Source organism: Jaculus jaculus, chromosome 1, assembly GCF_020740685.1.
Source record: "Jaculus jaculus isolate mJacJac1 chromosome 1, mJacJac1.mat.Y.cur, whole genome shotgun sequence".
NCBI lineage: Eukaryota > Metazoa > Chordata > Mammalia > Rodentia > Dipodidae > Jaculus > Jaculus jaculus.
Genome location: NC_059102.1, coordinates 332088211 through 332110772, shown reverse-complemented (window position 1 = coordinate 332110772; position 22562 = coordinate 332088211). Strand labels below are relative to the sequence as shown.

The window sequence follows — 22562 nt, the reverse complement described above, 5'->3', positions numbered from 1 at the left end:
ACAATGAAGCCATACCAAGACGAAGAAGCGAGTCAGCCTCCATATGCACTGCACCTTCCAGAACACATTTGAGTACATCAGTATGTACTTCTCCATGTATGTAAATGATGGTTCCATTTATGACTTGTCAAAGAAAACCACCGACTACTAATTTATATTACACCATTTTCTAAATAAATCAAGGGATATAATAATACTGCGGAGATGTCAACTTCTAGCAAACACACACACACGCACGCTGTCAAGGCTCAAGTGTAACCATGACAACCGTGAAGATTGGAGGTTGTTCTATCAGCTATAATGAGTGATAAAACTTCATGGAGTATTGGCCTAAACACAGGCCCTGTGTATCTGTGTGGAAAGGATGCCCTTTCCAATGAATGTTTTTGGGTTAATTTGACATCTAAAATGACCACGAAATCTTGGACTAAACCTCTCATAATACACAAATCAAATTCCAAATGGATTACAGATCAAACTGGGAAAAGTAACGAAGTGAAGCTTCTAGAAGATGGCAGAGTGATAGCTTTATGATCATGGCAAACACCTCCTGTACAGGACAGAGTGAGCCCTAGTGACGAAGGAAATGATTCATAAATGGACGTGATGAAAGCAAAAATTCCATTGCACTGCAAATATCTTTCAATAGCCGAAGTGGAAGCTACAGAGGGGAAGAACATACAGTTCATAAAACCAACACAAGATAGTTACAGGCTCTGTGTTAAGAATGCCTAGAAATCAAGCAGAAAAATGCAATTGACTCAACGTTTTTAAAAGGCCAGAAGAGTTCTAAGCACATTTCATGAAAGAGAGAGAAAGCAGATGAACGTCCCACAAACTTGAGACTTGAAGCTTTAGTCACTGTTGAAATGGAAATTAAAAGCCAGATGCTATATCAAACATACAAGAGCTTGGAGTGAAAATTAAGTGACAGGAATTTCAAGGTTAGGAAAGGATACACAGCCACTGGGACCCTTGTGTGCCCAGGGAGAGGACAAACCAGTGTGTCCACATGGAAAGCTGGTGTCTTACGGAAGCTGAGCACACAAATATCTTGAGAACCAGCATGCCTGCCCCAGGGCTCATACTGGAAGAAAGAAGTGCATATGTGCTCCCTAACAAAACAAACCTGAATATTTTGAAAAGCCCTAATTTAAAAGCAACCTATAAGCCCATCAACAACAGAGTAGTCACATAAATTATGGTATGTCCACACAACTAAGTGCTATATAGCAGGGAAAATACTATTATCATGCATTATCATACAGACGAGTCTCTCAAAAATAAAGTTGAAAAGAGCTAGACATGAAAGAGAGAGAGTCCCTCTGCTAGAGGGGAGATATGCACTTCTAAAAATCACAATGGTGAACTCATGTCACCCAAACCACTAAGCTTGTGAGAAAAATGCACCAGGGACACCTGCAAAAGCTTTGCCAGTGAAGCATCAGAAATCCCCTAAGAGGGCTGCAGAGATGGCTTGGCGATTAAAGGCACTTGCTTGCAAAGCCTGATGACTAAGGTTCAATTCCCCAGTATCCATGTAAAAGCCAGATACACAAGGTGGTAAATATGTCTGGAGCTCATTTGCAGTGGAAGGAGGCTCTGGCATTTCTCTCTCCCTCTCTGTCTAATAAATAAATATTTTTTTAAAATTCTCATAAAGCTGGTCTAGGGAGATGGCTGATGAGATCAAGGGCTGGCCATGCAAGCCTGAGGACCTGAGTTCAGAAGCCTGGAACCCATGTAAAAAGCCCAATGTCAGGACAGGCATCTGTTACCCCAGCATATTTAGCACTAAGGGTGGGAGACGGAATCTTCCAGGAGCTTATGGGTCAGCCGGCCTGGTGAACACAGAATGAACAATGAGAAGAGACCCTGCCTCAAAGGAGGTAGGAGGTGAATGGACATCCAAAATCTGTCCTCTTACCTCCACATGAGAGCTGTGGCATACTCATGCCCCCCACCGCACACATAAACATGCCCCCCACAACAACATAAAAGGAAGAAATCTCATAAAAATCTACACATGTATGCATAAACACTGGGCTGGAGGTATGGCTTAGCAGTTAAGGCATTTGCCTCAAAGCCAAAAGGGTTTGATTCCTCAGGACCCATGTTAGCCAGATGCACAAGGGTGTGCACATGTCTGGAGTTCCTTTCCAGTGGCTGGAGGTTCTGGAGCACCCATTCTCTCTCTCTCTTTCCCTGTTTCCCGGTCAAATAAATAAATAAAAATAAAATATTTTTAATACATAAATGCTATGATTTGTACATTCACTTAGAATTTCCTCATCTCCATCATGTTAATGCAGTCAGTGTTCCAGTCATGGTGAGAGTTTTCACTGTGTGTTGTGGAAATGGGTGTGGAATGGAGTGAAGCTTACAATCTGTGCAGCAGCAAGCACATTACCTAAGATTGGATGGATCCTGTCACACGAGGTGTGTGTGGGGTGGCCAGCCATAGACTCAGGTGGATGTGATAGCTGTGTGCACTGTCCTGCATTCACTGAGTTTCCTTCTCAGGACAAAACCGCACTGAGTAAACACTCAGTTGCACTGGGTTCAGATGGTTCTCTAAGGCGTCAATCTGATGAAAACTCGCATTGTCCAAGCAGGCACTACAGCGCAGCTGGCAGTCCCTATGCCCACTCAAGCAGGCTCAGACACATGCAAATGGTACTTGGGTACCGCGAGGCTGGAGGCCCTAGAGAACAGACGATGGTAAGCAAAACACGTGGGGAACATTCCAGAGTGCGGGCACTGCCTAAGCAGGCACGTTCAGCTTGAAAAAGTACATCGTGCTGCTCACTTCAACTTCAGACTTGTGCATTTGTGTAGTTTCTTAAAGCTCAAAAAACATAACGCTACTTTTCTAAAATTAAAGACAAAAAACTCTCTCTCGCTGTGGAAGGCTTCCTGGTGCTTGCTAAATGAAAGTAAAGTAAAGCAAAGCGGGATGCACAAAGTGGTGCATGCACCTGGAGCTCATCTGCAGGGGCATGAGACCCAGGTGCACCCATTCTCATTCTCTCTCTTACTTAAAAATGAATAAATATTTTTTATTTTAAAAAGAAAGTTTGGGCCAGGCATGGTGGTGTACGTCTTTAATCTCAGCACTTGGGAGGCAGAGGCAGGAGGATCATTATGAGTTCAAGGCTACCCTGAGACTACATAGTGAATTCCAGGTCAGCCTGAGTTCGAGTGAATCCCTACCTTGAAAAATGAAAAAAAAAAAAAAAAAAGAAAAGAAAGTTTGGGGGCTGGAGAGATGACTTAGTGGTTAAGGCACTTGCTGGCAAAGCCAAAGGACCCATGTTTGATTCCCCAGCACCCACATAAAGCTAGATGCATGAGTTAGTACATGAATCTGGAGTTCATTTGCAGTGGCTGGAGGCCCTGGTGTGCCCAATCTCTCCTCTCTCTCTCTCTCTCTCTCTCTCTCTCTCTCTCTCTCTCTCTCTCTCTCTCTCCTTCCTCTCCCTCTCCCCCACCCTCTCTCTCTCTCTCTGTGTGTGTGTGTGTGTGTGTGTGTGTGTGTGTGTGTGTGTGTGTGTGTGTGAGACAGTTAAGGTGTTGTCAACTTGATCTGCTTAGTAATCAACAGAAATCCCTTTTGGGTGGATCTCCAAGGTTGCTGCTTCCAGGAAGGATTAACTAAAGGAGGAAGTCCTTCCCCCAGAGTGAGCCCTTCCCCCAGAGCAGGTGGCCCCTCTCAGAGGGGGACTTCATATATAAGGAAGCTCTGAGTGAAGAGAGTTCCTTCCTTCTTCCCACTTGGCTGCCAGTGCTGCTTGCTGCCTTCCAGCATGGATTGAAGACCAGCATCAACTGAAGACCCACGTGGATGGAAACCCAGCGGCTCCGCAGGGGGCCTCTAGGCCTTCCAGCGCCATCTGCAGTGCCGGATCGGGACTGTTGAGCACTGCTGAGGCTTCTGGCCACGTGGACTGAGCAGCTACCAGGTTCCTTAATTCTCAGGCCTGCAACTGCTATTAGACTACTGTAAATTAATCCAATAAATTCCCTTTTTAAAATAATTCATTCTAGCAGTTATGTTCCTCTAGAGAACCCTGACTAATATACCCTCTCTCTTTCAAATAAAAAAAAATTAAATAAAGGAAGGCTTCCTGGACTTTTAAGACAAGGGATAAGGTTTTAATATTCCCCTGAATGGATGCTTCAGCCCTTCTCAGAGCACAGGTGCTCCTCACTGGCACCCACAGCACAATTGCTCGGGAAGGTCTTTTCAAGTAGCTCCTCATTAATACCCAGAAGAATAGCAAAGCAAATGACCAAATTCAGACAGAAAACTAGGAAAGCCCTGAGCAGTGGGATGCAATGGAAGTGGCACCCAAGAAGAAGGCAGGTGACACAGGTTCTCATCTCAGTTCTGCCACTTACGACAGAGACGGCTTGACAGGTCGACAATCTCATTCCAGTTCAATCTGTTGCAGGACCAGGGTGCAAGTCGGTGTGTTTGCAAACTGCAAAGAGAGCTGAGTGCTGTAAGGCACTACTACAATACTCTCCCTCGGGTCAGCGATGGCTGCTAGTCTCTCCTCTGTGCATGTCAATGGTTTGGACGTCAAACTTCCAAATTAACAAGGGTGGCTGGTGGCAGCCTAGTTTTTAAAATGACACAATATAATATACGCTTCTGGAGTACTGTTAAATTGTAATGTGTGTACCTAATATGTAATGAACAAGGGAGGGTAATTGGTCTATTACCACCTCAAGCATCAGGGGCTAGGAAGTGCAGAGGCAGGGATGGGGGAGGCTGGCCGGGGCACAGACAGGAGAAACAGGCTGGCAGCAGAGCACGGTGACTGGAGTTCACGGAGTGCACTTCAGAGCAGCGAGAAGGAAGGACCGGAAATGCGCTTGCTAGAGTGCTTTCTGAAATCCAGCCCCATATGTGGGCAGGGCTCCCATGCCAGCACTTTGACCGAGAGGAATCTGTCCCTAAGACGGATTCATTTCTTCATCAGGAAAAAGGGTGTGTGTACACAGCGTCACGAGCGCTGGGAAAGTTGAGGGGCATTTTAGCCCCTCCTGTTCATCTGGCTGGAGTCATGAACTCACTCACAGGACTTCAGCGCAGTAACAGCCCCAACCCCATCCCATCCCAGGCCTAGGTCCTTTACTTGACTTCCTGAAGCCCTGCTGTGGTTAGAATGAGCAATGCCCCCACAGGCTCAGGCTCATGGGTGTAAACACTTGCTTCCCACCTGTTGGTGCCCTTTGGGAAGGTCGTGGAACCTTTAAAGGGGAGGGGCCCTAGCTGAAGGAAATGTGCCACTGAGAGCAAGCTTTGGGTTTTATAGCCTGACCCACCTCCTGCTCCTTCTCTCTGCTTCCTGACTGCAAATGGAATGTGACCAGCCACCTCCTGCTCCTGCCACCATGCCTTCCCCAAAACAACCTTCCTTCCTTAAGTGGCTGCTGCTAAGGGTCGAGAGCAGCCATGAGGAAGCACTGCACTAACCTATGCTGCCATGAGCAGACCAGCCATGACAGTGTTTGCTACATGACGCCGGCAGTAACGGAGGTGCTCTTGAAAGTATGGATTCCTGGGGCTACCCTCGACCCGTTCAATCACAGCATCTCAAGAGATCAGGCTCAGGAATGCTCAGGTTAAATAAGCTGCTCAGGTGATACTGATGGGCAATAAAGACAGGAAACAACTGTACTGGGGGCTGAGCAGAAGGCTGGCTGGCGTCACGCCGATGAATGGTGGCCCACTGCGGAAGGGGCTCATTAAGGAAGCTGCTGGAGAGCAGGCCAGCCTTGAAACAGTGATGAGCGCAGCTACCCTGCGCCAAACCCGCCTCGAACCACAGGCACAGAGAAGGCAGGAGCAACGCCACACATACTTGACACTGAGCTGTCACAGCCAGTGCCCAACAGAGGAAATTCCCTACACATCACCCCGATGAGCCAGATGTTCCTTCTACCTCAGCAAGCCCTTGCTCTGTATCTGACTCCCACAGAACCCACTGCAGATGTCCGACTGGAATGAGACTCTCCTTTTAACCACCAGGGAAAGTCACCTTATGGGAGGTTCCAAGACGTAAGGACACCAAAACTGCATGATAAAAAGAACCAACACGGCAGGGGGTAGAACAGTTTCTGGTCTTTCGCGAATGAGAAATTATGGCAACTGTTAGTACTTTGAACACCATTGTGGACTGGCAGGCTGAGGATGGAATGGCATTAGGTCAAAGGAAGGCTACATGGGCAAATGAGTCAGCGGAAAACAGAGCAGATAGGCAGATGGATGAGTGAACGGAAGGATGGGTTCACAACTGGAGGGAGGGACACAGATGAAGGACCGAGTGACTGTTGCGTATCGCTTCCCTCCAAAGTGAAACCACCAAGGCTGGAGGGAGGAAGGAGAAGAGAAGCTCATGAGACTCAAGGAGCTGAGGACACTCACCTGCTCAGGACGCGCAGAAGCTTAGGAGTCCCGCAAAGCCACACGCAAAGGCTATATGCAGCGTAAACAATTGCGCGGAGGGGAGGGGAGTGCAGCAAGTGCAGTGTGGGGGTTGGAGTGTGGGGTGTCCCGTAGCCTTCTGTGTCTATTATTTCTTTTATTTATTTATTTTTTATTTATTTGAAAGCGATGGACAGAGAGAGAGAAAGAGGCAGATAGAGACAGAATGGGCACGCCAGGGCCTCTGGCCACTGCAAACAAACTCCGGAAGTGTGCGCCCCCTTGTGCATCTGGCTAACGCGGGTCCTGGAGAATCAAGCCTTGAACCGGGGTCCTTAGGCTTCACAGGCAAGTGCTTAACCACTAAGCCATCTCTCCAGCCCATGCATTTATTATTTCTTAAAAAATATTTTATACTTTTATTTATTTATTTGAGAGAGAGAAAGACATAGGGGGAAAGGAGAATGGGTGCACCAGGCCTTCCAGCCGCTGCAAATGAACTCCAGATGCATGCGCCACCTGGTGCACTGGTTTACGTGGGTCCTGGGGAATCGAGCTGAGGTTCTGTGGTTTTGCAGACAAACACCTTAACTGCTAAGCCACATCTCCAGGCCCTCTGGTTTGTTATTAAGCTGCATACTCAATCCCCAGATGGTGGACCCTTACTAGAGGAGGTGTGTCACTGGGGAAAGACCTCGAGGTTGATTAGTGCAGCCCTACTATGTGTTAGCTAGCTTGCTCACTTGATTGCTTTCATCCAGGTAAGTGAGGTGAGCCAGCGTCCTGCCCATGCCATGTACTCTGCCATGGTGAAACCTCCCCTCAGGACTGTGAGCTGAAACAACCCTTTGCTTCCCGCCGATGCTCTGGCTGGGCGCTTTGTCCCAGCAATGGGATGGTGGTTGTGCAGTGGAGGGCGCCTGGGCTGCAGCTTCTGTGAGTCACCCACGCACCCAGGCTGGGCTGCAGCTTCTGTGAGTCACCCACGTACCCAGGCTGGGCTGCAGCTCCTTGAGTCGTCACCCACGCTGGGCTGGACTTTTCAATGATGTGGTTCTATTTTTTGGCTAGAACATGTAATTATATGTGAACATTCATGTATGAATTTTTATATGTGCATACACTCATTTTTCTGGAATACCTGACTAGGAGTAGAACTGCGGGGTCCTATGGGGATTCTGGATTTTAATTCTTAACGAACTGCCAGACGGTGGGCCAGGGTGTCTGCCTCCCATCTTCCATGCCCAGAAGTGGTGTAGGAGAGCTCTACTTTCTGCACATCCTCAGCAAAACTTACTCTCCTTTTTCTTTAAACTTAAACATAGTCTGTTACTTTTGTTCCATTTTACCAAAACACTCTGACAAATAATTAAAGTTGCAGAAGCCACGTTGTTTTAAAATACAATAGTCAACTTTCTACACCATGATGTTAGTAATCAAAGCAGGCACACGATTCCTTTGATTGTAGGCATCCTAGTGATTGTGAACTAGACTCCTGCTGAGGTCCTGATTTGCAGTTTCCTAATAGCTGATAACACTGAGTATTATTACTTCATGTGCATTTTCCCAGGTAAATGTCTATTCAAGGGTTTTGCCTATTTTCATTTTTATTTATTTATTTATTTTGTTTTTTCAAGGTAGGGTCTCACTCTTGCTCAAGCTGACCTGGAATTCACTCTGTAGTCCCAGGGTGGCCTTGAATTCATTGCTATCCTCTTACCTCTGCCTCCCAAGTGCTGGGATTAAAGGTATGTGCCACAACATGCCTGGCTTGGTTTTGTCTACTTTTAATTGGCCTGTCTTTTCATCACTGTGCTACAGATTCTAGGGACAAGTTCTTTATCAGATAGGTGACTTACAAAAACTTCCGTACATTCTGGTCATATTTCACCTCCTTGATGTTGTCTTTTAAAGCAAAAAAAAAAAAAATGTTTTGCTTTAACTAGTTTTTGTTTGTTTTTTTGGAGACCAGTTCTCACTCTGTAGCACAGGCTGGCCTGGAACTCACAGCAATTTCTCTGTCTCAGCCTCTGGAGTGCTGGAATTACATGAGTAAGACACTACACTTTGTGAGCTTTTAACTTAAAAAAATATATATTTATTGTTTGATAATGTTTTTATCAAATTGGCCTGTATTGTCTTTTCTTGTCCCCTCTAATTCCTGCTGAATCCCTTCTTCTTCTACATTTATTTCCTTGTTACTTTCATTGAACATCCTCTCTCCACATTTCTTTCCTCCAGTGCCCCACTTGACTTATTTTTTGCTCTTCCTACTTGTGTTTTTAGTGTCACATCTAAGAAACCATTATCCAACCTATAGTTGTGAAGATCTACATTTTTCTCAAGAGTTTTATAGTTTTAGAGCTTACATTTAGGACATTGATGCATTTTGAGTTAACTCTTGTACATGCTGAGAGAACTACCTTCATTCTTTTGCATGTAGATAACTACAATGTAATTCTGATAGAGGAAAAATGGGTTCAGAGGCAGCATGATGTTAATATCCTAATATTGTCGATCATATTTGTACTTGCTATTTTTCTCATTGCTGTGGCCAAATCCATGAGACAAGCAACATGAGGGAGGAAGGGCTCCTGCTGCAGGGTGCAGCCCATCAAGCTGCGGAACGCCGTGGCGTGGGCCTGAGGTCACAGCTGCAGTGCCTCTGTGTCAGGAAGCGGGGTAGAGGCTGGCGTCCATGCTGCTCTCTCCCCTTTCCTTGTCTAGGCTCCCAGCCCACGTTCAGGGTCTCTGTTCTCAAACCTTCCACCTGCCTGGGTGCTTCTAAATTCTGCCAAGTTGAAAATGAAGATTGACCATTACAATAACTTACAACTAGTAGAGGCTCACCTGGTGCCAGGGACTCAGAGACTGGGCCAGGCCACATCTATTATCATATTTAATATGCCCAAGCCATCTGGAAGTTAGGTATTTTGCTTAATTTACAGGTGAGACACTAAATATACTGGAGGTTAAAGACATTTTCCAAGGTCCCATTCTCAATTTGTTTGCCTCCTAAGACCTTTTCCACTCTCTCACACTGTCAGCATAGCCAAGCCTCCTGAAGCTGGGAGTGCCGCAAAGACGGCAACCATCGGAATTCTCTAATGAAGTTCTCCCTGGCACTGGATATTTACATCTGACGTATGTTGGCATTTCTTGGATGTCCCAACTGTAATGTTTGACTCAAGCAAATATTAGGATTTCTACAGAAAGATCCTGTTTCTAAGAACAATTTCTGGTTTTTGCAATATCTGGTACATTATTTTAAACAATTCTTCAAGTAGAAGAGAAAGAAACCCTAAAATCTCCAGATAAATATCTTTTAATTCTCTAAAAGCTGGCAATGTAAGGAGCCTTTGCTAAGACAGTAAGGAAGTGCTAGGTCAAAATGTAGGAGAAAATAAGGGCTAAAAGAGGCGAGGGAAGTTTTAAAGCTGCTTTGTCTTGAAGACCTCTGCCTGTTCACACTGCTGCAGACTCTGCCCCAGGGTAGCAGACATGACGTCTCCGAGTGAGTGCGGAGAAGAGCAACAAGGTGACTCACAGAAGCACTTACACAACGGCCCAGACAGGCACTGTCCACTCTCGGTAACAGACGAACAAGAGGTCAGCCAGGCCCCTCTCATCATAAGGGAAGGGAAGGGGAAGCGGAAGGGAGGGGGAAGGGAAGGGGGAGGGAAGGGAAGGAAAAGGGAAGGGAAGGGAAGGGGAACAGAAAGGGAAAGGGAATGGAAGGGAAGGGGAAGGGAGGGGGAGGGAAGGGAAGGGGAAGGAAGGGAAGGGGAAGGGAAGGGGAAGGGAAGGGGGAAGGAAGGGAAGGGAAGGAAGGGAAGGGGAAGGGAAGGGGGAAGGAAGGGAAGGGAAGGGAAGGGGAAGGAAGGGAAGGGGATGGGAAGGGGGAGAGAGGGGAAGGGAAGGGAAGGGGAAGGAAAGGAAGGGGATGGGAAGGGGGAGAGAGGGGGAGGGAAGGGAAGGGGGAAGGAGGGGGAGGGAAGGGAAGGGGGAGAGAGGGGGAGGGAAGGGAAGGGAAAGGAAGGGAAGGGGAAGGGAAGGGGGAGGGAAGGGAAGGGGAAGGGGAAGGGAAGGGGAAGGGAAGGGGGAAGGAAGGGAAGGGAAGGGGATGGGAAGGGGGAGAGAGGGGAAGGGAAGGGGAAGGAAGGGAAGGGGATGGGAATGGGGAGAGAGGGGGAGGGAAGGGAAGGGGGAAGGAGGGGGAGGGAAGGGAAGGGAAAGGAAGGGGGAAGGAGGGGGAGGGAAGGGAAGGGAAAGGAAGGGAAAGGGAAAGGGAAAGGAAGGGAAGGGGAAGGGAAGGGGGAAGGGAAGGGAAAGGGAAGGGGAAAGAGAAGGGAAAGGAAGGGGAAGAGGAAGGAGAAGGGAAGGGAAGGGGAAGGGAAGAGAAAGGAAGGGGAAAGGGAAGAGAAAGAAAGGGGAAGGGGAAGGAGAAGGGAAGGGGAAAGAGAAGGTGAAGGGAAGAGAAGGGATCTCTCTCAAGAAGGAGCTAACCATGGACCAGCCCTACCTGTCTGGCATACAGACTATGTAGTAGAGGATAGCAGACCTCAGAAATACCTCATCTAGTTACCTGGATACTGAGCAAGACACAGTCAAATGTAACACAGCCTATAAGGAAAGAGACACTGAGGAAGACCCCGCCCTGAGGGATCTGGCGGGTATGGGTGGATACACACAGACTGAAGTCACTGACAGCAAACAGCAGTTAATGCCAACTGTGCTTTGGTTAAAGAGACAAAAGGCAAACAAGTCTGACAATAACCATACAACTTCAGCAGACAAGAAACTGTAGAATGTGGCCTTCCAGATAAACCTGGATTCAAGCAGTTGACTGAGCTGCTCATCTCCACAAGGATCTTCCTTGGAATTGTGGGTCCTCTGAACTCCATAGAAAAAGGCAAGAGGGAAAATTCCATAGTGGCTATTCCTCTTCCAAAATGGAGAACTTAATCTAAGGCAGCTACCGAGACCAATGAACAAGCATGGAGTGCTTTTGCCCATCTCGTACCACCACCATTCAACTGCACATACACTGGCACCAAGCTGGTCACCCCAAGTCTTCTATGGAAGGGTTCTACAGGTGCCCTGTGCCATCTTTCTATTCCTTTGGCACTTGGCAGCCACTGTTCCTGCCCTCATCCCCCATCACACTGCCTCCTGCCTGGTCTTCCTGATCCTAGAACCCAGCCCCTCCAAATCACTCCACGTTACCTCAAAATAGATCCTTCAAAAATGAAAACTGTGTCACTGTCTTGCAAAACTCCTCTTGACCCAGCCCAGATCCCAGCGGGCTAAGGGTGGAGTCCACAGGCTCCCCTTGTGTCCGCAGTGCCCTTTGGGAACCTTGCTGTACCTGCCCGTCACTCGTCTCCCACCCTGCACCTCTCTTGCCTGACCCTCCGCAGCTGCCAGCTCCTGAGCCAGTGGTTATGCCTCACGTCGCCATGCCGCTGGTCCTCAGTCGTCCTGTCACCCCCTTGTGATGTCACCTCTTCTGTGATGATGCTCTTCCCCGGAAGATAGGAGACGGGCATTAAAGCCAGAGGGGTGGGGCGTGCAGCTCTGTGTTAAAATCAGCTTTATGGATGCACCCCCGAGCCACTCTCTTTCTGTCCCCAGAGCACTGTGTCCCCAAACATGGCAGCACGTCTGGTGTGAGCATCTTCGCTGTGTGCCATGCCCTGTTCTGTGACCAGCAGGAGCTCTGGGAGGCTCTCTGCTTCCAGCTCTTTCCTCTATAAGGATCTTAGCCTATCACCATGACCACCAGGAGCACTGTCCCCTCGTCCCTAGCTCATCTAAGCTGAGATACACTTCCCAAGTTTCTTATTTCCTCCCAGATGCCTTTGCTTCTTTTAGCCAACCAACTGTGTGCAGTGATGCAGAAGGTGTGACCCCGCCCCCCAGCAATATTGTTGGGGCAGCCAAAGAGATGCGAAAAGTAATCAAGACACCAGCTTCAAATATGAGCAAACTAAGCAATAGGTAACTGTGGGTTTTCAAACAGGGCAAGGAACAATTCTATTAAGTTAAATTTTCTGGTTTCTTCTAGCTGAGGCAAAAGCAATGGCTTTTTGAGAAAAGGAAATAAAGCACCACTCCAAAAACAGATCTGTGTGACTAGGAACAGTCTGTGTAGCACCCATTCTGTTGTCTGACGTCTTCCCGATCAGTGGTGATTGACAGCTCTCAGAATGCAAATGGCTCCTCCCATGCATAATACAACAGATGTGTCCTGAGACCTCACCAAGGAGACAGCTTGGAAAGCGGACCTGTCCACCCAACATGCAAACAAAGACGAGGACAGAAGTCACATTTACCAAGGAAGGACCTACATCCTCAAAAACAGGCCTGAGACTCCTAAAGCTCCCAGGCACAGCCTCAGTGTTGTAAATAGCCACAGGTTACAGGAGAGCTTCTTGGGTACATGCCCTGGCCCCTGGGAGGTTTCCAACAGCAAAAGAACATAGCACCAAAAACTAAAAGATTAGATTTTAGAACAAAATATTAGGTTTTTTCCTATGATTTTACTGACAGCAGATAAGGCTCCTTTCTTCTTGTTCTTTTTTTGTCATCTCCTTTTTTTCAGGGTCACATGAAAATATAAGCAGCAAAAAAATTCAAGTTGTAAGTTGTACTGCCTGGAGACATACAGAGGGCTAAAATTAGCAGCTGCTCGTCTCGGGCTGAAGAGGCAGAAGCCATACCACAGGTTAAGGAGGGCAAGGGTAGGCTGACCCCAAGGGACAAGGCTTTGAGGCTCCCTGGGTCACAAGCAGGACAGCTCCGGCATGCAGCACCAGTTCTGCCTCCACTTGCACATGCCAGCCCGACGTGGGGTGACATGTTCCTGCAGGCTGTCTGTGTGTGTTTCGAGCATTCTGAGTTTAAAAAGGAGGTAACAATGCCATAACCATGAAGCAGGTTTGGCGCGGGGGTGGGGGGGTTGTCTCTGGTGGTTGGGATTAAGCCCAGGATCTCTCCAACATGCTCACACACACCACACCCCTGAGTGATGCCCGAAACCCTGGCTCGCTGGATGGTCAGCTCATTGGTGTGTTCCTGGGTAGTCGCTGCAGCTATTGCTTCTTCCCACCTTCACCTCTCACATCACTAATCTTTGTGAAATTTTTTCTTGTTGTTGTTTTTTAACTCAGGATGGCCTAAGCTCTCCACGTAGCCCTTACTAGCGTCAAACTCAGCAATCCTCCTGTCTTCTCATCCAGGTGTGCTGGGATGAGCAGCATGGGCCACCACGCCTGGCTTAATAGTCTTTGTTTGATTGTTGTGTTTGGTGCTGGGTATCAAACCTGCACCTTGCCTAAGCAAGCCTCCATCGCTGCTCCACGCCGCTGCTCTTGAAACTGTGCTGCTCTTGAAACTGGCCGGGATCACCACGACAGACAGAACGTCCCCAAGAACTCCGTGGCTCTCCTTACTCCTCACTCCCAGGCTGTCACTGCACCTGTGACCATGGAGCCCTGGCCCTGGCTTGCCATGTCACAGCACGGTGACTGGGCATGTGGCTGTTTCCACCATCATTGCACCTGGTGGGACGTGTGTCCTACAGCTCATGCTTGTGTTATGATGTCTGACTGCACTGTGTGCACCTTTCTGGTTCCTAGACTCATGAGTAGAACTTCTCAGAGTAGGGGAGAAATCACTACCACTGCGTGGTGCCCAGGGCTACCCGCCTTCCCTACATAGTGGGCTGGCTTCTCAGGCTATGACAAACTAGCACCACCAGAAAGGCTCAACACAGCAGGTGTCTGTTGTCCCACAGCTCTAAGGAGGCTAGAAGTCCTAAGTGGAGGTGGAGGTGGGCTCATACCTCAGGCTCTCTAGGAGAGGTTCCTTCCTGGCCTCTCCCAGCTTCTGGAGGCCTCAAGGACTCCTTGACATCTGGTAGAATCATGGAGGAACAGATCTCAGTCATCCCAGGTACAGGAATGTGAAAGCTCAGCTGACACTGATTCAAGAGGCTGTACTAGATCAGCCAGGCTTCAGATGGTACACAGAGCAGTGAACTAAGTAAATGCTTGTTTCTTAAACCACTGAATTTTGGGATGCTTTGTTACACAGCAGTAGCTGACACATCTATGCTAACCCCAACTACTGTCCTTCCGAGGTCAACAAAGATGATACACTGGGACACAAATGGCTTCATGGCCTTCTCTCCCCTACAAAGCTGTCACTTTCTACTGAGCTATCTACCACAGGGAGCTAGCAGGATTCCCCATAAAGTAAAAAGTATAGCTGGATGACATTAGAAAACTTGATTTCCAGAGCCTCAACTTAAACAAACACACATGTATTTCCCTAAAAATTAATCTACTAATAATGTTTTTATTCCTTTTTGCTTATGAGTTTTTGTCTCATTTTATAAAGGAAAAGGAAGCCCCCCTGCCCTTATCTACCTCAGGATAATGGGCCCTCAGGGGAATTGGAATTGCACCCTAGGAAACCAACCAGCACCCTGCATGTGTGTGGTTGGTACAGGAAGATCAGAAGCCAAAGAGAGACCAGTGGTAAGGAAAAGAGAGTTTCCAAACACTCCACGTTCACTTATCAGTAGAAGGACAAGGTCATTTCATCTGTTCTCAAGCAAGCCTGTGAGTGAAGCTGGTCTTTCCTGGGCATTTTATTTAAAGATACTTTAGTTTTCTTTTTTGCATGCATGTGTGTATAGTGCACACAGGCATGTATATGTGTCTTGATATGTATGTGTCTCCATATGTGTTTGCGTGTGTGTGTGTGTGTGTGTGTGTGTGTGTAGACCAGAGGTCCATGTTGGACAGCTCCCTCAGTCATTCTCCACCTTATTTTTTGACACAGTGTCTCTCACTGAACTTAGAGCTCACTGATCGGGCCAGACAAGCAAGCCAGCGAGCTGTAGGAAATGCCGCCTCCCCAGCAGTGGGATCACAGGTATTTACTACCATGCTTGGTTTTTACGGGGCTCCTGGGGATCTGAACTCAGTTCCTCACACTTATGTGCCAAGTACTTTACCCACTAAGCCACCATGCCAGCCCTAAATATGCTTTTTAAATGTCCAATCATCCATGAAACTCTCTCCAAAATGAATTCAGGGGAACTCTTAGCTAGCAGAGTGAGGCAGCATCAACAAGAGGCATGAAAACGCCATGTGGAGGGGAGGGCTGGTGGCGATGGCAAAATGAAGTCATCACAGGGCCACCGAGGAGTCGCTGGCACTGGCCCTCTGTCTTCTCTCATCAACAATGAAATTTTGCTCCCAAGAATGTAAGAAGATGTGAAAGGAATGACTTTTATTTAACCATAATTCTCCCGAATTTCCAGTGCAGTCCTCCAGCTCGGCTTTAAATCCAATGCCTGTCCAAAAGCATTTGAGTCAGGAGACAAATAAACTGTCTGGACAAGCTAATAATCAGAGGCAAAAATATATTTTCTCCTGTCTTGGCTAGAAATAGCAAATGCCGGGAGTGTAAGGGTTCTGACCTGAGGAGGAAGCTTGCTATCTCCTCCCTCCTGCAAGCTGGAGGAAAAGAGCGAACTTCTCTTTGGCAGAGGGCCTCCCGGAGATAAGTGTTGAGGCAGGTGTGACAAACGACACCTGGAGATAAGGAAGGGGAATGTGTGCATGTGTGCGTGCGTGTGTGTGTGTCCACGTGCCGGCACATTCTATGCGTGTAACAACGCAGGCCGGAGAACGCTTGACGGCCTCATCGCTACGAAGCCCGTCACTGCAGAGCCCACGTGCAGGAGCTAGGACCCCACCTCAAGGGACCCATGTGGGACCCTTTTCACAAAGTCTATGCCCAGCCTCGACACCAAGAAGACGCCCTCCCCATGCAGCAAGCACTGGTGCCAAGGACAGATATGCTCCCCATGTGCATCCATCCCTTGGTATATCTTTGCTCCCCACCGCCCCACACCTGCAGAGAGCACGCAACAAGAGCCTGGGCCACAGCTGCCTTATAGGCTGGTCTCATACATGTGAGAGTCGGGTGGCTGCTGCTCACTCCTAAGGGAGGAGGGAGGGGGAGGCTCACAGGAACACACAGGAAAGACAGAGGACTAGAGAGGTTACCAAGCTAAGGCAGATGTATGTGCGTGTGCAGACAACACTATCCTGGTACACCTGCCTGCAAGTTGCCTGGGGATGCCAGTGATGCAACTCCTGAATCACCCATGCTCCTGCAAACCACTCAGTAAACCTTCTGATTTGCCAAGCTGGACTGTGATGACAGCATTACTTTCAATGGTTAATGCCCTATCTAGAATGAACAGGCACTTGTTCACACCTCTGAAGGAAAAAGTCACAAACGTGGGGCCGATCCCAGGGATAGCTCTAAGTTAGAGAGCAGTGCTGAGCTACTTGTTGAAGAACTTCACTACCTCTTCAATGGGAGGGTGAAGGTAAGCAGGAGAAGGCTTCCTCTGTCAACAAAGGCTTCTGGTAGACGGGGGCCTACACACAAAACGCCTCCCACTAGTTTGCAGAGCGTGACACAGCCCAGTTCCTCCTGGAGTGGGAGGCTGGACCAAATCCTCTTAGATCTGTACAAATTCTTCAAGCAGCTCCAGGCATATTTCAACAGTAAAAGTTCTGAGCTGTTCAATGGTGAAATATAGATTCCTTGCTCTGTGCAGGACTAATATAGCAGCAGAGGTAATATATGTGAATAAAAACACACATGACACAGCCCACAGCTCTGGATGTACTCAGAACTGTGCCTTCCACTCTGGAAGACCACAGCAGATGAATGGTGGGAAGAGAAGAGTCCGGTTTAACAGCATTCTATCCATCACTCACAGACCAGGCGCAGACTTTCTCCCATGGAGGCACTCTGGTGTAAACAAGCCCATGGACGAATCTCCTGAACAGGAGGCAGGGAGAGTTGGCCTTAAGATAACTCCAGCCAATCCAACATGAGCTGCTTCTGGGAATATCGTGGTATGGGAAAGGGCTCCCTGGGAATTCACAAGTGTGCATCTATGGGTGTATCCACAGTTCACTAAACTGTGAGTGCACTCTATGGGGGTTGCAATATCCCATTAGAATTAATGAGCATGCACATACTGGTATATCTATATGTCATTAGAATCAGAGCACATGCGTGAATAGATGCCCTCATACCCCACAAGAATTAGTGAGTTGCATCTATAGGTGTGTCAATATCTCATTAGCTGTGAGGCACTGTTCAGTAGCTAATTCCTACAAATTAAAACACTCCCTTGTGGAGGGAGGACAGACACTTTTCAGAGTCAAGCAGCTAACCAAACTTACATAGAAGCTCAGAACATTACAAGACTCCCAAGGCCCTCCTTCCACGTGAGTAAGGAGTCAACAAGGGCTGGAGAGAGGAGATTCTTCTGTGGGGTTATTGACGACATTCTTGTAAATAATCTAGCAACTATACTGTAACTAACCCCAATCAACACGATGGTTAACTAAGATAGATGCAGCCTGTCTTGGGTGCCATCTCTGGGGTGAACCGGGAAGCCTACAGTGGGCATTTGCAAGCTCCTCTCTTAGTGACCTCTGTCTCTCAGATGCTTCCCATCCCTCTCTTAGTGACCTCTGTCTCCCGGGTGCTTCCCGTCCCTCTCTTAGTGACCTCTGTCTCCCGGGTGCTTCCCGTCCCTCTCTTGCTCTGCATGGCTCCTTGGAGGGGACAGTGCTAGTGGCTCCTCCATGCTTCTGTGGGAAGTCCTAAGCCCTTAAGCAAGAGAAGGAAGCAACTTCTGCTACTAAACTCTGAAACCCACACATGGCGCTTAGACACTCTTGCCTGGAGACACGTTTCCTGCCTGGCTTCACTGTGCCATGCTGGGGGTGCCAAGAGTGGTCTTTGAGCAATGGGAACTGCTCAGGAGCAGGTCAGGTCTTGGCTCACTCACCAGCAATTCAACATAGAGGCCAACTGCCCCTCTCTGGAATCCTCTGGAGAGGGATGATCTCAGAGCTCAGACTTTCTTTTCCAGTTTCAGAAACTAACATATTAATGCCTCCAGCAAGGCCTGAGGAAGCATCCCGCAGACTCATTAATTATCTTTTGTATCAAAGCATGAATATTCATAACAATCATCTCCATCAGGTCAGTCAAACTCGTTTAAGAGATAAAATCCAGAATTATCCAGGATGGGAGATCTGGTACCATCTGGCTCACTTTCCTCTTCCAAGAAACATCTAAACTCAGTAACTCAGTGAAAAGGACCTTTAATAAAAACAGATACAACCCCAGGGGATGTGCTTATGAGACAAACCAGCCGTGATCCAGATATGTTCATCTGCAGGATACCGAGTGTCCCCAGCCTCAGAAATCCAAAGAGAAATCAGTCCATAGATCCTTCCATAACTAGAGACTCGGAGTTCCTGAGTCCAAAGAACACAGAAACAGTACACCACACAGAGACCCCATGGAGTGCTGATCTCATGAGACAGATAGGTCCACGGGGGACCAGGCAAGTCAGGCTGTGACCTTCCTGCCTTTGAGAAGCAGGAAGAGAACCCAGTAGCTACCGTCTGTCTCTCTGCCCACTGGGCACGAGCGTGCCTTCCCCCCCCACCCCCCCCACCCCCGGCCTCTTCTCACCCCACACAGCTCCCTCTCACCATCAGCTTCAGGCGCTTGACTCGCAGGTTCCAATCACTAGTCCCACCTCTTTCCCAACCTTGACGACTCATGTTTCCCATGGCCTCTGCGATGCCTCCAGCGGAGCGAGCACATGCCACAGATCATGGACACACACCAATTCTGGCTTGCTTCCCCACATCTTCAGCCTGAGGAAGGTCACCTTCTGGCTCCAATCAATGAAGCATGAGCGGAAAAGCCACAAGTCATTTCTACCTCAGGTATTGAGGATCTTGTGCATGCTCTACACTCTTTCCTTCCCTGATGCTACAACAAGATAGTGAAGAGTCCGTCAAACATTCCAGGGCTGGGGAGAGGCTCAGTGGGGAAAAGTGCTCACCACTCAGCATGAAGATCTGAGATCGGACCCTCAAAACCTCTGTTACATGCCAGGAATTGTGGTGGGCACTAGAGATCCCAGCACTGGGGAGGTAGAGACAGGGAGTTTGGGGCTCACTGGCTAACCAGTCCAACGAGATCAGTGAGCTCCAGGCTCTGCTAGAGACCCTGGCTTCAAGACACAAAGAGTGATTGAGGAAGACACTTGATGTTTAATTCTAACTTCCATGTGCACCTGCACACACACACACACACACACACACACACACACACACACACAACCACATATGTACAAACATACACCCACACTGCTGCTTACAAAATGCTATTGTATTTGTATTGAACCACAAGAGAAATAAACCTCCCCCCACAGTGAGTGAAGATTCACCAAGGTTTGGAAGTTTCTGATACAGACGCCAGTGTTCATTCATCCAACACAATGGCCTTCCAGGATGCTGGCAAAATGCTTCCTCAATACTCAGCTTCAGTCTCCCCTCTTTTGTGAGGGCCACCTCCTTTGTAAAGGTCACCTCTTCTGCAATGGCCTCCTCAACCTCTGTGGCAACCTCCTCCCCTGTGACAGCAGTGTCCTACGGAAGGCCAGTCCCTCTGCTCTGTGACCTTCACAGTTCATCCAGATGTCTGGCACAGCAACATTCCGAATCAACTGTGACCTGGAAAATGTCCGTGCTTGCCTCCCATACTCGCCAGTCCTTCTTTCCTGCCTTTGTTCCTTTCTGGAGACAGGGTCTCTCTATGTCGCCAGGGTAGTCTCAAATTCTTGAGCCTCTGTGCTCAGCCTCCTGAGTTCTGGGATTCCAGGTGTGTGTCATCACACCCAGCTTGTTCTTACCTTTTCTTTCTATTCTTGGCAGTACCAATGGCAAGTGTTCAAAATATCTGGTTCAGTGCCATGAAAACCAGAACCTTCTCCCCAGACAACATGCAGAACCTGGAACCCCACATTGTGCCGGGCTCTGTGTAGAGGCCAGAAGACTCAAAAGCACCACATGCCCTTTTATCTTCCATCCCTTGCATCCATGTTTCCATCTTTGTTAAAGGACAGCTTCTACTTGCAAAGCACATGGCCTCCTCAGGAGCTATCCGCTAAACATCTCCAAGAGAGCAGATCTAAGAGTGGCTTTTCAGTGACAGTGTTAAATGAGAATACTGCGAGAGCCCCACTGAGCCTGCTGCCCCAGGCCATGCAGCTCAGATCTGAGGCGTGACTTTTGGAACCAGCAGTTCTGCTGGGGTTGCTTCTGGTATGGAAAGAAATGGGGCTGAAGTAACACTGGCTCCTTAGAGACCAGGTGTGGAAATGACAGGCCAGCTGTGTTTTGGCTCACTTCCTCCCTGCTCAACAAGGCTTCCCCAAACCCCCGTAGCACAGTACCATGTCACCCACTGGTCAGGGACCTGGAACAGAGCACTCTTCTTCTGAAGCACAGTGAGCACACTGCAGTAACAAGTCCTGTGAGTCCTTCCAAGTCTCCCTTGGAATTCCCCAATGTGCACCTCTGTCCCAGCCCAAGGAAAGTGGTGACCATGAATAATGACCAATTTGGAAGTTTCTGCAGCAGATGCAGATGTGGCTTTGCTGTGGATGCTGGGGCGATCCACTCTGTTATTAAACCTAAGACTGGCTGATAGTGTTCAGAGACAACTGTCCACCGCTAGAACTGGGCAAGTGCAGGGCCATTGCCCACAGCTTCCAGAGGTCACAAAAGGACTCAAGAACATGTTTCCAGTGAGATGTTCAGAGCAATAAATGGAATGAGATTATGGGGTGTGATCAGGAGAAATCACAAGCAACTCTGTCAGCTACTTGCTCATTTCTGGGACAAAACACCCAACCAGGAGTAGCTCAAAGAAGGACGGTAGTGTTCTTTAGTTTATGGTTTCCATGAGAAGCTTCATCCTGGCAATGAGAACATGGGCACACCATCAGGGAGGGAGGAGAAGGAGAGCAAACAGGGCTGGGCTGTAATGCCTCAGGGTCCACCCTCGGGGACACACTTCCCCAGCAAGGCTCCAGCACTGAATGGTTCCACTCGTTCCAGAGCAGTGACACCAACTGGGGATTGAGCATCCAAATACATAAGTCTCTAGGGGACATCTCAAGTTCATCGCAGAACTTAGAAGAATGAAGGTTTCAGTAAGTTGGGTATGCATTTTTTGACATCAAAATAAGCATCAAAGGTGGTAGACACAAGACATGTGAAAACAGGAAACCCCTGAGTCAGAGATGAACACAGAAAGCGGATGCTAGCTAGCACTTCCAGGTCACACGTGGGCATGACCACGAATGACTCCTTCAAGTCCCGTCCACGACACCACCGGCAGATGCAGGAAGCTAACAGTGGTGGAAGCAGTGCTTCCTGGCAGCCTACCTTGTACGAAGAGCCTGTTCCAGTAGGTTTTCCCAACCTGGATGCCCCCCAGGAACACCAGGTTGAACAGGATCAACATGGAGGTGGAGCACGAGGCAAGGGCAGCGTGCAGCCGGCGGCGAGCTTGTGGGGACAGGTGTTGGGCCTGAGAGGAAACACAAGAAGGTGTTTTCTTGAAGGTGCAAGAGCTGTGCTAAGTTTACATCGACTTGTCACTACCTCCCGGACCTCTGGGCCAGATGCTTACTGAGGCGGATGTCAGAACATTTAGTCCTGCAATGTGTTCACTCCAGCCTGAGAAGTGAGGTGTCACAGGGACATTACACACGGGGCCTCCCGCTGGTCTGGGTAACACAACTAGTTAAGATTCAGCAGCCCTCCCTCCCAACTCTCTGTGCAGACATATCCACAGGTTTTATGTACATGAATCCACAACTGTAGGGCTGGGGAGATGGCTTGGCATTTAAGAGCACTTGTTGCTTAAGCATGGAGGGCCTGAGACTGCTTGAGTTCAAATTCCCCAGAACCTATGTAAAAAGCTGGGTGTGGTCACAAACGTCTGTGGCACCAGAGAATCTCTGGGGCTCACTGACTGACAGCAGCTCTGGGTTAAGGGAGAAACCCTGGCTCAAGGAAGCATGTGGTTGGATGGTAGAGGATGGTGCCCAAAGCTCTCCTCTGATCTCTGTGCCCACGCACACAGCACATGCACCTGTACAGAGAGCCGCACACCCCCACACACATGCAAAGGTGTGGTATAG

The 22562-nt window shown here is 48.5% G+C and overlaps 1 protein-coding gene across 3 annotated transcripts in view; it reads right to left on the bottom strand.

Annotated features, from left to right (window-relative positions):
• Hhat (hedgehog acyltransferase) overlaps positions 1-22562 on the bottom strand; it is a 407044-nt gene that overhangs the window by 44930 nt on the left and 339552 nt on the right. For all 3 annotated transcript variants that reach the window (XM_045141567.1, XM_045141566.1, XM_045141569.1), the window contains one exon: positions 21802-21946. In XM_045141567.1, the coding sequence (XP_044997502.1) occupies positions 21802-21946 (145 nt within the window). The remainder of the gene's footprint in view (positions 1-21801; positions 21947-22562) is intronic.